Source organism: Phoca vitulina, unplaced genomic scaffold (assembly GCF_004348235.1).
Source record: "Phoca vitulina isolate PV1807 unplaced genomic scaffold, GSC_HSeal_1.0 scaffold52, whole genome shotgun sequence".
Taxonomy (NCBI): domain Eukaryota; kingdom Metazoa; phylum Chordata; class Mammalia; order Carnivora; family Phocidae; genus Phoca; species Phoca vitulina.
This window is the reverse complement of record NW_022589755.1, coordinates 9044756-9059123: the sequence shown is the minus strand read 5'-3', so window position 1 is coordinate 9059123 and position 14368 is coordinate 9044756. Positions and strand designations below refer to the sequence as shown.

The 14368-nt window shown below is 57.8% G+C and overlaps 2 protein-coding genes across 3 annotated transcripts; both read right to left on the bottom strand.

Annotated features, from left to right (window-relative positions):
* Nucleotides 1–351: 351 nt before the first annotated feature.
* IRF2BP1 (interferon regulatory factor 2 binding protein 1) lies at nt 352–2792 on the bottom strand. The gene has a single exon (XM_032388434.1). The coding sequence runs from the start codon at nt 2487–2489 to the stop codon at nt 735–737; it is 1755 nt and encodes a 584-aa protein (XP_032244325.1). The 5' UTR covers nt 2490–2792; the 3' UTR covers nt 352–734.
* Nucleotides 2793–5787: 2995 nt separating this feature from the next.
* On the bottom strand, nt 5788–14072 carry MYPOP (Myb related transcription factor, partner of profilin). Of its 2 annotated transcripts, none has more exons than XM_032388436.1 (3): nt 13694–14072; nt 12229–12780; nt 5788–7420 (listed from the first exon to the last, which is right to left on the bottom strand). In XM_032388436.1, exons 2-3 carry the CDS (start codon nt 12725–12727, stop codon nt 6729–6731), a joined length of 1191 nt encoding a protein of 396 aa, XP_032244327.1. In that variant the 5' UTR covers nt 12728–12780; nt 13694–14072; the 3' UTR covers nt 5788–6728. The 2 variants fall into 2 exon arrangements, with proteins under 2 accessions (XP_032244327.1, XP_032244328.1); XM_032388437.1 differs by lacking the exon at nt 13694–14072 and adding an exon at nt 13532–13587.
* Nucleotides 14073–14368: the final 296 nt, after the last annotated feature.

The following is a 14368-nucleotide window of genomic DNA, read 5'->3' as shown; positions in this document are numbered from 1 at the left end:
CCTCCTTCCCCTCCCCTCGAGGGCGCGGAGTCCCCCACATCCTGGGTAGATACAGGGCCTGGACCAGAAGGGAAACCTCATTCCCAAGCTTGGCTCTGGTTCCCATGCAAAGAGCCTCACATGCTGAGCCTCAGTTCTATCATCTGGAAAACGGGCAGACGGCTAAACGCTTGAGGAATGGCCGGCATGTCTAAACCAGCCAACGGGGCCGCCTGAGTGAAGGGCGCCACCTGGAGGCTACAACGCAACGTCCTTCCCCTGCAGGGTCGGTTCGGTGCCAGAGGGGGCGCAGCTTCTCACACAACTGAGGGACCAAGAAGGAAAAAAAAAAAAAAAAAACCCCATCTTTCGGTTTATTGAAGGAGGAAAAGGGGCGGGAGGGGGGGCAATAAAATGCTTTTGCTTTGTTTATAAAGAGCGAGATTTCAGGAGGCCCCTTCTCAAGGAGGAGGGGGGCACCTCTCCCCCAACTACAAGCAGCAGCAAAGCCAAGCCAAAGAGGGGAGAGGGAAACCGGAGGGGCCAAGGGACCCCAGACACCCCCTCGAACAGAAGCCACAAGCTTTCTCCCCCCACCCTCGACGCATCTACCCCAGGGGATCCATCTGGGATGAGGAAGGGGGTATGTACACAGGTGGGGGTAGCACTGGGCTGGGTGGGGGAGAGAATAATTTATCCGCAGCAGCGGTGGGTAGCAAGGGGGTGGGAGGCAGTAGACTGGTGGCAGTGGCGGCCTAGGGGTCCCGTTCTTTCTTAACCTTGATGTCTCCAGCAAGGATAGTGGCGATCTCGCCCTGCATGAAGGCCCAGGGGACAGAGGAGCCCACCAGGGGGCACTTGTCTCCACTGGGGCAGTACACCTCCCCAGCAGGGCCCTGTGCCTTGATGAATTCCCGTGAGCAGGGAAAGCAGAACTTGTGTCCGGGCACTGAGGGGCACTGGACGAAGTGGGTGTCTTCCAGCCGCTCCCGGCACAGGGTACAGCACAGGGGTGCCCCAGGGGTCGCCCCGGTGCCGCTACCACCCCCGCTAACAGCTTCTGCCCCTGCTGTGGGGCTGACTTCTGCCTCACCGTTGCGGGCCACTAGACGATGCTGGGCAGGAGGCTGGGCTGCGGAGGAGGCGGCGGGGCTGGCACCCCCAGCGCGCACGGGGCCCCCACCCCCGCCAGGGTCCTTGGGGGAGTGGCCCAGGGCCTCGGCCACATTCTTCAGGGCGGCGATGGGTGAGGGCACACCAGGGGTGTCTGCGGAGTACGGGCCACCGGGTGCTACCCAGTGCCGCTGCTGCTGTTCCTCGGTGGTCATCTTCCCGGCCGCCTCACCCTCGGGCTCAGGGGACGCCTTGCGACGGCGTGGCGTGGGCGCCAGGTTCCGGGATGGGGCTCGCGGGGGTGGGCCACAGAGAGCTGCAGGGGCTGGCTCTGGGTACTGCTGGGGCAGGGCCTCAGCCGGAGCTGGCTCTCGGAAGCTGCGGACACCGTCGGTTAGCAGCTCCCCCAGCTGGCGCCATTCCCCGGAGCCGTGCCTCCGCTCATACTCGAGGTACTTGAAGCCCGAGGAGGCCAGAGCCTTGCCCGGCTCCCGCAGAGCATCATGAAACATCTGGCGAGCCACGGCCAGGACTCCTGCGTACACGTTGCCAGAACCACAGGGGTATTCGGTAAAAAGCTTCAGCTCGAACTCGTAGCCCGGCGGGCGGGCAGTAGCATCAAAAGCGAACACCCGCCCCACCAGCCCGTGATCCTTCTTGAAGCGGACATTGAAGGGGGCGCAGGCAGACAGCGCCAGGAGCTGCTCCCGCACAGCTTTGGGGCGCCCGTGCCACTCCTCCGCCCGGCCACGCATGGCCTCGTTCAGTTCTGCCAGACAGTCCGCATTCCTCTGCTGCTTCTCCTTCTCGAAATCGGAGCCAAACGCCGGACGGGCAGGACTCAAGCCGGGTGCCAGCGTCAGGCCTCGGCTTCCCAGGCCAGACACCGCAGCTGCCAGCAGCCCGGGGGGCACCAAGCTGGGCATGGAGCCAAGCAGGGCCCTCCGCGCCCCCTCCGCCACGGCCTCCTCGCGGCCCAGCCCATTAGCCAGGCGGGACCCCAGGGTGTACTCCAGGGCGGGCGAGGGCAGGGGGAGGCGGCCCGACGATGTGGCCCTGTCATAGCGGTCCTGGCCAGAGATGCCACCGCCTGTTCCTGACGGCTGGGGCTGGGCCTGCGGAGGCGGTAACTGAGGCCCCTGTGCAGCGGCCGCAGCCAGGTCCTTAGTGGTCGGGTGCTTGAGGGCGGGGGGCCCGGGAGAGCGGCCCTCGGGGAGCACGTGGCTGCGCTTGAGTTGGCGGGCCGCGTCGATGAGCAGCTCGATGCGATCCGCACCCTCGAAGTTCACGCAGCCGCGGCACACCGCCTCGCTGAAGTCCCACACCATGGCCCACGGCATCTTGGGCAGGTCGCAGAGGTAACACCACTGGCGGCGGGAAGCCTGCACCGACGCCATGACCCCCGCGCGCGCGCCGCTGCGCCCCGGCGTTCCACCCGCCGCCGCCGTCCGATCCGCGCCGCCGGCGTTCGATTCGTGTCCCCGGGACGGCGCGAGCCCACAGTCAGGCCTCCGGCGCGGCCTCCCCGCCGATCCAGGCCCGGCCCCCCTTCCCCGCCCCCTGGGCCCTAAGCCTTTTTCCTCACTCCCGCCTCCTTGAAAAGCCTGTTAGAGGCACGTCGGCGCCCCCGCCCGATCCGGGCTCCGGGCCGAGGCGCACAGCTCGGGCCCCGGGATGGGCCGCTCCCGCCGCCGCCGCCGCCTCGGGCTCCCGCCGCTCCCGCCGCCGCCGCCGTCGCCGCCGTCGCCGCCACTGCAACGGCCGCCGCCGCCTCCACCTCCTTCTGCCCCAGAGGCCGCTTCGCAGGGAAAGTTACATAACGCGCCGGCAAAGCCTTCTGGGAAACGTAGTCCCGCTGGGGCCGATTCTTAAAGGGGACGGCTGGCGGCGGAGGGGCGGGCTTGCAGCCTCTCCGACGCGCAAACACTACTCATCTCGGCCGGGCAGAGAGGTCCACGCGCTCGGAGGAGCTCGGGCACAGGGCTTGGGGGCGGGGATGAGATAGGAATGGTCAGAGCTATCATGGATTCAGAAATGGTAGGAAGTGGACAGGCTTCGGGCGTCTAGTTTCTGTTCCGACCTGCTGTGCAGCTTTATGCAAAAGTATTGCCCTTTCTGAGGCTCAATTCCCCGCCCATCAAAGGTGGGCCAAAGCCTAGTTAGGGAGGCAGCAGCTCCTGGGGCAGGGCGGAGGGGCTCTGATTGGATGGTTTCGGGGTAGGGGGACGGAAAGCTGTCAACTGGGGGAGAGAGGTTTCGGCTTGGCACCTCATTTGCCTCTCATCTTGTATATCATTCTCTGAATGGGGCCGGAAACAGCCGGAGAAAGGGGAAGAACGAAGGTCTCTGCCAGTTGCCTCATCTAGTAAAGCGTGTGTTCGAACGCCCTCGAACTCTGTTCCAGCTCTGCCGGCGCGCTCTGGTCTACAAAGGGTTACACTGTGTTTCTGCCCCCCCCACCCCCCCCCACGCTCCCCATTTCCACTTCACTACAATTCCCAAAATGCTCTGCCGGGAGGACAAATTGACGCACTTCCGCTGTCTGGGAGGTTGGGGGAGGCCTTCCCGATTCCCGCTGTCTTTCACCCCCCGCTCAATATCTGGGGGCTTTACTTTTTTGGGGAGCACTGCTTTGAGGGAATCCTCACCCTCTACTGCTCGCTAATTTGGGGGAAGAGGAGGAGGCCAGAGACGGCCAGCAAGAGTTGTGGGGGGGGTAGTTTTTCTCCAACCTTGAGTGCTTACTACCTGATCGGACCAACCAGGCTTTGGGGACACCCCCACCCCACCCCGCCCCCGGAGAGGGATTTCTTCCCAGCATCGGAACAGTGCGAGTCAGGCTGGAAGAGTAGGGATGGGGAGGAGAGACAAGTCTCCAGGTTCTAAGCCCCATCACCCTCTTACTCTAAGCCTGGGTCCGTGATAAGCGCTCAAAAATATTTGAATGACTTGTCAGACTTGCATTCATTAGTGACTTTCAAACTAATCGGACTGTCTGCTTCCTCTCCCACATCCTGCTGCAATTCTAGCAGGTCTGATTTTGTTATCCAAACATCAGTGTCAGCTTCACAATTTCACTGAACACCTGTATTATTTTCTGGAAATTGACTCCCCTGGGGGGGGCGGGGCGGGGCAGACTATCTACTTTTGCCTCATCCTAAGCAATACAGACATACCTCGGAAATATTGCAGGCTCCTTCCAGACTACCACAATACAGCAAACCTAGCAATAAAGCAAATATGGCAATACAGCGAGTCAAATGAACTTTTTGGTTTTTCCAATGCATCTAAAAGTTTACACTATGCTACAGTTTATTAAGTGTGCACTAGCAGCATGTCCAAAGAAACAATGTATATACCTTACTTTAAAAATATTTTATTGCTAAAAAAATGTTAACCATCATCTGAGCTCTCAGAGGTCAGTGATCACAGAGCACCATAACAAATGTAATAATAATGCAAAAGTTGGAAATATTGCACGAATTACCAAAATGTGACACAGATACATGAAGTGAGCAACTGTTGGAAAAATGACATCGACAGACTTGCTTGACCCAGGGTTGCCACAAACCTTCAACTTGTAAAAAAATAAAATAAAATGCAGTATCTGTGAAGCGCAACAAAGCAAAGCACAATAAAACGAGGTATGTCTGTATTATGTGCAGAAGTGCAGGTTTTTTATGTACTGGCTACATTTTTTTGGTACTAGCTACATTTTAATCAAGTTCAACACGAGGTAAGAACCATTAGAAAGGTCATCCATAGGGATGCCTGGGTGGCTCAGTCAGTTAAGCATCTGCCTTCGGCTCAGGTCATGATCTTGGGGTTCTGGGATGGAGCCCCACATCAGGCTCCCCGCCCAGCGGGGCGTCTGCTTCTCCATCTGCCCCTCACCCCGCTCGTGCTCTCTCAAATAAATACATAAAATCTTAAAAAAAAAAAAAAGTGGCCATCCATGTATCCCCTAAAATTGCCTTTAAGCCATTCTTCAGTAAACACTAGTGGGGGTCAAGAGTTCTGGCTGGAGTCCAGCTTCAGGTGGGCTGAGTTGGGATTGGCCCCTGACAAGTCTAGGGCAAGTTTCTAAACTCAGGAAAAAACAGAGACCCCCCATAGAGTCTGCTTTTCATAGGGCAGCCTCAGGTTAAAATGAAAACATGCATATAAATGTTTAGCATGGTGCCTGGCCCAGAAAAGGAGCACCATACATGGAAACTTTTTAAGCTACTCATTAACTCAAAGATGCAACCCTTCTGTGTGTTGGGTGATGCTGAGGACACAGCATTGACTGAGCTAGGCTCAGGCCTTCCCCTGACATGGCTCATCCTGGTGATGGAAGCAGACATTCAATTTAAATTTACTCAAATGATTATTTAACTACATTTTTTCCCAACTGCTGGGGGAGAGGGAGTGCCAGGAAAGACTTTTCTGAGGAGGTGATATTTGAGCTGAGACCTGAAGGATGAAAACAGACATGGAGCTGTGGACTCCTACATTTTTTATGCCCATTTTACAGATGAGGAAAAGGAAGGCCCACACAGCTGGCCGGGGCAGCGCCAGGCCTGACTGAATCCAGGGTGGTGGTTATTAGCTACTTTGCTACTATGCTTTGCAGCAGGTTTAGGAGTAAAAAAGAGAACCAGCTCTTGCCTTCATGAAACGGGGGTGGGGGGGGGGGGGGAGGTGGGTGGGTGAACCAGCTTTAAACAGATAAAGGCATGTGTTCTTTGAGGGACCACAGGACACTAGAAAAAAATCTAATCCGGCCCATCCTAGCCTGGAGGAGGAAATCCAGAAAGTTCTCCTGGAGGAGATGACAGTTAGGCTGGTATCTGAAGGATGGGTAAGTAGGAAGAAGATTTGAACACAGGACTTGATGACTTTAAGGAAAGAAAGGAAAAAAGGGGGGGGGGGGGCTGGAAAACGGCCAGCCTCCAACTTCAAGAGAACGCCACCTGTCCATGGAGGGGTGGGGGCAGGTGTAAGTGCTGAAACCCCAGGCCTGTCTCAGAGCCCAAAGTAATCGTATTAAAAATAAGTTTATTCGTATCTTGTCACCACTGGGGAGAAACGAGGGGGTTGAGCTCTGGAGGTCAGAGACAGCAACGGGAGGCAGAGGACCCGACCTGTACCTCCCCAGTGAGAACTCCACCCCCCTCTCCCTAGGGTACACACTGCTGTAGCCTTTGTCATCCATATTCTCATTTGTCTCGAGCCTCCCACCCCCTCCAAAGTCTGGATCGGGGAAGCTAGGAGGCCCCTGCGGGTCAATTCTCTTCAAGTCAAGACCAGGAGTTGTTAGGGAAGGGGGTATGTGCAGACCCGAGAGGTTCCCTCCGCAACCCACAAAAGGCGATAATAAATACCGTAAAATCGATGGCTTAGAAGTTAGGGTTCAGGGAAGCAGCCAGGCAGACAGCGCTGTACTGGAGAGAGGGCCGGGGCACCCATCAACGAGGTCCCCTGAGAATCAGGCACTAACTAGTGTAGGGAGTGGGGTGCTGGTGCCCCTGCAGCACGGGAGCCAGGGGGCAGCTGAGACGGGGAAGGTGCATCGCCCTCCTCCACTGGGCTAAGCTGGGGGAAGGAGGTGCAGGCAGAAGGAGCGGAGACAAGCTCAAACCCAAGAGCAGATTTCACGGAGATTTCCATCGCCCCCGCCTCTTCCGCGTAGGGAAGCCTTTCCTCCTCTTGTGTGGGGGTGAGTCGTGGGGAGGAAGCGGGGCTGGGGGTGGCCGGGGGGTCCCCTCCTCGCTCCTAGGGGCGATGATCACCCCCCTGGCTGCGACCACCGCTCTGTCCACCACAGCAGCTACCATGGACACCGGCTCTGGGGTGACCTCGGCTTTGGGGGTAGGTGGGGGCAGGAGGGGCCTGGGGGGCGGGGGTGGGGGCGGGGGCAGCCTGTCGACGGCCGTTCCGGGCAGAAGGGGCAGTAGGGCGCTGAGGGCCTCACTCAGTTTGGCCAGTCCCTGCTGCAGGGTGCCAGCCAGCTCCCGGATGGCGTTGGCAGTCTCCTGCTGAGCCCGCAGGAAGTCCAGGGAGGGGTCTGAGGCCGAGGGCGTGGGTGGTGGCAGCAGAGGAGGTGGTGGGCTGGGGGACGAGGGTGCCACATGCACCTGCTGAGGTGGCTGGGGTGGTGGCTGCGGCGGAGGGGCTGGGGGCGGTGGAGACAAGGCCAGGCGGGGCAGCTGGACCGTCTGCAGGGCTGGAGGGGGCGGGGACTCACGCTCCTTGGGTGGCGGGCAGCCCCCTTCCTGGGGACTGCAGGAGGGCCGGGCCCACTGCTCGGGGCTGCTGGAGCCCCCCTTGCTGTGGGCTGGTGTATCTGTGGAGAGAGAGATGTAGGTAAGGTGACAGCGACCCCCAGTGCTGTCTTGATTTCCCCTTTCCGCTTCCCACCGACCCTGGCCCCAGAGGCATCTTTTCAAAACCCGCATCAGATCATGCCCTGGAGGAGAACACAGCGGGGAGAGTCAATATATTTATTTAACAACCAACCACCTGAGGGCCGATGGGGGCCTTAGTGGAAACGGGGTCCTGGAGGTCCCCTGCTGAGCCAGGCAGGACCAACATTCTAGAAGGCTCTGAACTCTCTGGACACTCCGCCCCCACCACACACCTCTCAGGCTGCATTGCTGGGCTCTGTCCTATCAGGTGGTAGGAGTTCTGTCTCAGCTGTGGTCTGTACCCCGCTCAACCCCAAGCCTGCTGCGCTTCCCTGGCCCCTTTCACCTGAGATTTCATTCATGCTCGTGAACTTGAACAGAGTGTGCAAACAGACTCCCAGGTTTCTGGGCCCAGCCCGAAACCTCTCCTCCAGTTGTGTTGTTGGCATACCCCTCCATCATCTAGCAGTGGCACACTCTGGCCCAGAGCTGAGCTCCTGGTCCTCCCCCACCCCCTTCCGCCCCTCCCTCAGCCATCCCAGTCTTGGCTGATTCCCGCCATGCAGGCCAAAAACTTTCACTCCTTTTCTCCCCCAAGACACCGTCCGTGTGCAAACGTCACTGGCTCTGCCTTTCCAACTATTTTCAACATCCAACCTGTCTGTTCTGCCCACCTCCATAGCCCCTCCTAGTCCAACCACCGGCATCTCCCACTTGGACTGTGGCGGTCCCTCCAAAATAACATGGCAATTCTGCCCCCCGCAGAGGACCACCTAGCCTCTGATCCATTTATATGACATGTCCAAAATAGGCAAATCTAGAGGAGACAGAGAGTAGATGAGCGGTCGCCTGGGGCTGGGCAGAGCTGGGGGTGACGGCTAAGAGGTGCGGGGGGGGGGGGGGGGGGGTGGTTTCTTTTCTGAGCGATGAAAATGTTCTAAAATTGATGGTAGGGATGGTTGTACAACTCCATGAATATACTAATAGCTCCTGCATTGTTCCTCTTTAACGGGTGGATGTACGGTATGGGAATTGTAGCTCAATCAAGGTGTGTAAAAAACACAAGTCAGATGTGGTCTTTTTCTGCTCAAAAGCTGCCTGGGGCTCTCCGCTCTCAGAGTAAAAGCAAAGCCCTTGGGGCCCCCAAGGCTCTGCATACTTTGTTCCATTGCCTCCCTGACCTCATCTGCACCCCCTCCCCTTTGTATCTCTCTCATTCAGGAGGCTCCAGCCACATTGGCCTTCTTGTTGGTCCACAAACACAACAGGTCTGCCCCTGCCGCAGGGCCTTTGCACTTGCTGTTCCTCGGCCTGGAAAGCTCTTTCCCCAGACACCTGCCTGGCTCCCTCCCTCAGCTCCTCTGCTCAAATGTGGCCTCCATGGGAAGACCTTCCATGACCTGCTGTCTACAGTAGCTCCCGTCTCTGTCCTTTTCTCTCTCCTAACCCTACCTGATTTCTTTTATATCACTTATCTCCACCTGGCATGGGGTCGCTCTGTGTTTGTCTGTCTTCTCCTCCTGATGTCAGCTCCATCAGGCAGGGCTTTGTTTTGTTCACCGCTGTTTACCCAGCGCCTAGAACAATGTCCAGCACAAAATTTTTTCTTTAATGAAAAAAGAACTGTGGCTTCCAGGGAGTCAGCCCTGATCGGGGCCCCGGGCCCCAGGTCCTTGCCACAACCCTCCCATGGCTCCCCAGCACCCACAGGGGAACACAGGCCAGCCCCTCCCAAAGGCTGCAAGGCCTCAGCTCTCACCCCTTTCTGTCCCTCTTCCTTGGCTCAGGGCCAGCGTACATGCAGTTCCCTCCACCAGGAGTATTCCCCCTTGCACGGCCCCTTGGCCAGCTCAGAGACTCCTTCCTCAGGGAAGCCTGCCTCCTACTCTGAGGCCAAATCTGATCTCCCTGCTCTCCTGTCACAGCAACAGCCAGCTACCTCCAGCCGTAAATGCTGGGGGGCCAGCCTCCCTGGGCCAGCCAGGCAGGGGAAGGCGGGGGAGGCGGCAAGAGAGGTGATAACCAGAGCTAACACTTGTTCGACTCTTTCCTGGCCTGACCCTGGGGCGAAGCAGCTAAACTTTCCTGCTATGTTCTTTCAATGCGTCCCCTCAGCCATTCTCTGGGGGTAGGTGCTGTCATTATTCACCCATTTTACAGATGAGGAGATCTGAGGCCCAGAGAGATGTCACAGTGCTGGTGAATGGGAGAGGAGGGATTTGAACCCCAGGCAGTCTCCAGAACCCATGCTTTTAACCAGTCCTTGGACAGGGCTCTGGGCCCAAGGGCGGTGAGTCTCCCTTCCCTCATAAGGGGTGTGGGGACTGCTCCCGCCACTCTGAAATACCGCTCTTCTAGCCTACTGAACAACAGAAAGTGGTCCAGCCGTCATGCCCACCGGGGTCATGGAAGGGCCACGACATGACTTAAAATCATTTATCTGCAACCTTTGGGCCTCAGTTTCCCCACCCGTAAATAGGTGTGTGTGTGAGCAAAGAACCAAGTGACCCAATAACAGAAGATCTCCCTGAGGGCCATCACAGGGATCAACTGAATCACCCTAGGCACAGGGTTAAGGCCAATGCCTGGCACACAGTAAATCTTCAATGCCATTACTGTTGCGTGTGTGTATGTTTTTGTTTTTTTTCAAATATTAGGTCAGAGAGAAATTATCCTTAGGTCTCCCTCTAGTGTCAACAGAGACGCCTCAGGCTGCCCCAAACCCTGTTCCAGTCCTACAATCAGAACAGTTCCTCTTTTATGAGTTTACACAGTGGGGAATCTCCATGTGAGGTTCCAATCAAGGACGCTTTAAACACATTCCTGCCCCAGGGCCTTTGCATGTGTGGCTTCCTCTAGCTGTGAAGTGCTATCCTCCCAGATATCCACTTGGCTCACTTTGTCTATTCAGGTCTCTGCTCGGATTCCACCTTCTCAGAGATGACCTCCCTGACTACCCTACCTATAAGCGGCCCCCTTCCATCACTCACTATGCTCCTAACGTGCTCTATTTTTCTTCTTAGTTCTTACCACCTCCTGGTATATGATCTGTTTTGGGGCTCCTTGTTTGTGGTCTGTCTCCAATAACTGGAATGCCAGCTCCATTGTCTTTTTCTCCATAGTATTTCCAGCATCTACCACTGTGCCTGCCTTGGAAGAGGTGCTCAATAAATATTTGTTGAATGAATGAATGAATAAAATAGTTGTACAACTCTTGAAAAAATAAGTTTGCCATCTCCACTCTGGTTCAACGTGGCCATTTCACGGAGAGAAACAATGAGGTTTGAGATGCATATTGAGAACAAGGGTCCCAAGCGATTGTGTGTCTCTCTCTCCTGCCGAAGATGCTTTCAGGCCTCCCCAGTGCCCTGAAGATAAAGTCCAAAGTAATGACCTTCACTTAACACACTGTGTGTGATCTAATTCTGGCATACCCATTAACTCTCAGTCAATATTAACTGTTGCTGTTATTGCCAGGCAATCTAGCCCAGTGGTTAAGTGCATGCACTGTGAGTTGAACACAACCTGTAATTAAGTTCCAATTCTACCACTTACTTGCTGTGTGACCTTGGGTAAGTGAATAAACCTCTCTGAATCACATGGTCCTGAACTTGTTTGATCACTTCCACGTCCTTCCCTTCCTCAAAACCCTTCAGTGACTCCTTATAGCACTTCAGATAAAATTCCTCACCTCAGCCTAAAAGGCACTGCATGGTCTGGCCTTTGCTGACCTCCCTGACTTCATCTCAAAACATTTCCTTTCTTCAATCTTTTTACTTTCCCCTTCTCCTAACTTGAAAACTTCTCAGTTCCTAACCTGGCTAAACCTTCTTGTATCAAAGTCACTGTACATGCTGTTCCTTCTACTAGGAACACTTCCTCAGCTCCTCACTCTGTGTCTCTGATGTTTCCTCCTCCAGGAAGCCTTCCTTGACCTCCCAGCCTGGGTCAGGTGCCCCCTCCGCACTCCCACAGCTCAGCCCCAAGAGGGCAAGGCTGGGGATGTCTCAGTCACCACTGTGTCCCCAACACTGCCCAGCACAGGGCAGCTGCTCAGGAAATAGCTGTAGAAGAAAGAATAATCCAGAGTCAAGGCTAAGTCTTTGTACTCTGCTCTCCACACTTGCCCTACTCATGGCATGACCTTGGGAAAGTTACCAAACCTCTCCGAGTCTCTGACTTATGAAACGGTAGAACAGTTCATACCTCCCGGCGTTGGTAATCCTATCAAGAGCTAACAGCGTTCAGGAGATGCTGTACTAAGCAATTCACACATATTAACTCATTTAGTCTTCGCAGCAAGCTTTTGAGGTGGGGACTGTGTTTTTCATCCCCATTTTACAGAGGCGGAAACTGACCCGCAGTAACTTACCCAGAATGACACCGCTGAGTGGCAGACTTGTGACGGGAGCCCACACACTCTGCCACCATCATCACTACCTTACATTGCGTTTAATGAAATCCCATGTGTGCTGATTATCCCAGGTGTGGACTCTGGAGCCAGGCCTCCTAGGTCTGGGTTCGGTTCATGACTCCGGCAGTCATGAGCTGTGGGACTTTGGGCAAGTCATTTCACCTTTCTGAGCCTCAGTTTCCCCCGATTTAAAATGGGCATAATTACAGCACCCACCTCACCGGGTTGTAAGTGAGGATGTGATGAGCCACGGAAAGGGCTCGGAACGGTGCCGAGCACACCGCTGACTTGGTGACCGTCTGCTCTGGCTAAGGTGATGCCGAAGGAACTCACCTGCCCGTCGGTCCTCCCTGCGGTCCTCGGACAACACGTAGCGTTGGGTGCCGGCACTCGGGGCCGGCGGCTGTGAGGAAGCCGCGCCGGAGGGAGGCTCGGCCCCTGCACCAGCTCCTGGCCCCGCCACGCCCGGCCCCAGGATGGCAAAGATGGTCTCCTCCTCCGCGGTGAAGGCGTCCTCGGCGGCAGGCCCGGCGCCCTGCGTGGAGTGCGGCACGCGGGCCAGCTTCTCCTTGGTGCGGCGCTTGAAGTCATTCCAGCGCTTCTGCACCTCTTGGCCGGTGCGCTTCCAGCTGGTGATGCCGTTGATCTTGGCGGCGATGCCGTCCCACACACGCCGCCGCTCTGCCACGCTCACCCGACGGCTCTGCGCGCCGTAGAGCTGCGGGTAGTGGGCGCGCACCTCACGGATCAAGATCTGGTTCTCCTCGAACGAGAAGCGCGGCTTGCGCAGCCGGGTGGTCTCTTCCGCTTCGCCCGCCGCCGCCGAGGCCATGGCGCCCCCCGACGCCGCCGTCCGGCCGCCTGGCGCATGGGGGGGCGCCGGCGCTGCGGGCACAGGGCGCACAGCGCTGGAGGGGGCTCGGCGTCCGCGCGCCGCCCGCCCCACCCCGGCCGCCCCGACACCGCCTCCTATGTCCCCGGGGCCACGGGCTGGAGCGGAGAGTGGCTGGGGGCGACGGGCCACGCGGGACATTCAGAGTGCCTAATAATAGCTGACACCGGCTGAGCGCTCCTCTTGTGCCTCGCGCAGCGCAAAGTGCCACGCCGAGGAGTTGATGGCAATTGGGGGAGGGTCCGGAGGGGTGGAGGGAAACGAGGAAAAGCGAAAGAAGAGGGGGTGTCTGCAGGAGTTAGAGGAGAACGGGGGCATAGGAGAATGCGAAATGGAGGGAGAATGGGGGTGTCTCGGGGGTCGAAGAAGCATGGGGGTGATGGGGTAAGGAGATGCTGAAGGAGAGATGCAGCAAGAAGGGGGGATCTGGAGCAGAGGAGCGCCCTGGGGGTGCCGGGGCAATAAGACGTCTGTAAGAACGGTATGAGAAGGGGTCCTCAGAAGGGATGCCCGGGAATAACGGTGAGTTGGGGGCTTCGAGGACAGTGGAGGAGCTGGGACTATAAAATACGAGGGATTAGGGTCTGCGGGGATTGTGGGGGCTCTGGGGATTGCCAGGAATTAAGAGGAGCTCTGGGGGTAATGGGGTCCGGGAGTAAGAGGGGACAACGGAGGCGATGGGGGACTCCAGGAAGAGTGAGGGTCGTGGAGGGTGGGGACCGAGTCGGGCCGCGGGTCACTCACCGGCGCCGCCGCAGCCCCCGCCTGCCCGTCGGTCAAGGCTCGGGCTTCTGCGGCCTCTTCCCTCCCCCCTCCTCTCTCTTCCCCCTCTGGGCCCCGCCCCCGGCCGCCCCAAGAACCATGGCGCAGGCGCACCTAGCGCCAGTCAGCCCCCAACGCCCTTACCGCTAGAGTTTCACGCCCCTCCCACGGCGCAAGCGCAGAATTGCCTTCCACGGGCCTCCTTGAGCGGGGCTTAGCTGCGCAGGCGCAACATTAGCGCTGCGTTAGGTCCCCTAGCTTCTTGATGCCTCAGCAGCGTACGCGGAAAAAACTGTTCACGCATGCGCGCCCCTGGCTCGCTCTCGCTCTCTCTCTCGCTCTCTCTCTCTCTCTCCCGCTCTCCCCCCCCCCCCCCCCCCAGCTTTGGTACCCGGGGCTCCGTCCCTGCGCAGGCGTAGCAATCCTTGGAGGAGGTGGGAGAAATGATGGAGAGATCGCTGAGAACGAGCGGCGTCCTTGCCTTTCTGACAGTCTTCCCGCCTAACCCAGCGTTCTTACTCTGCTTGGGTCTCATTTTCTAGGAGAGAGGGGAGGGAGACGGCGCTGGAGGGAAGCGCTCCGTTTCCATGACAACTGTGTGGGTGAGGTGGGGGCGTACGAAAACACGATTGCCGCCCGCTCTGATCTGCCCCAGCGCGGGGCTGCTCTGGATCCGCCAACCAACTATTACCCATTGGGGCGGGGCACCCTGGGGATATTCCACCTCAGGCGGGTGCAGTAACCATGACAACCCGTCAACCTTCCAACCATGCCTGGGGGGGCCCCCCTGTCCACACGCTGACGTCATGGCGCGGGGAG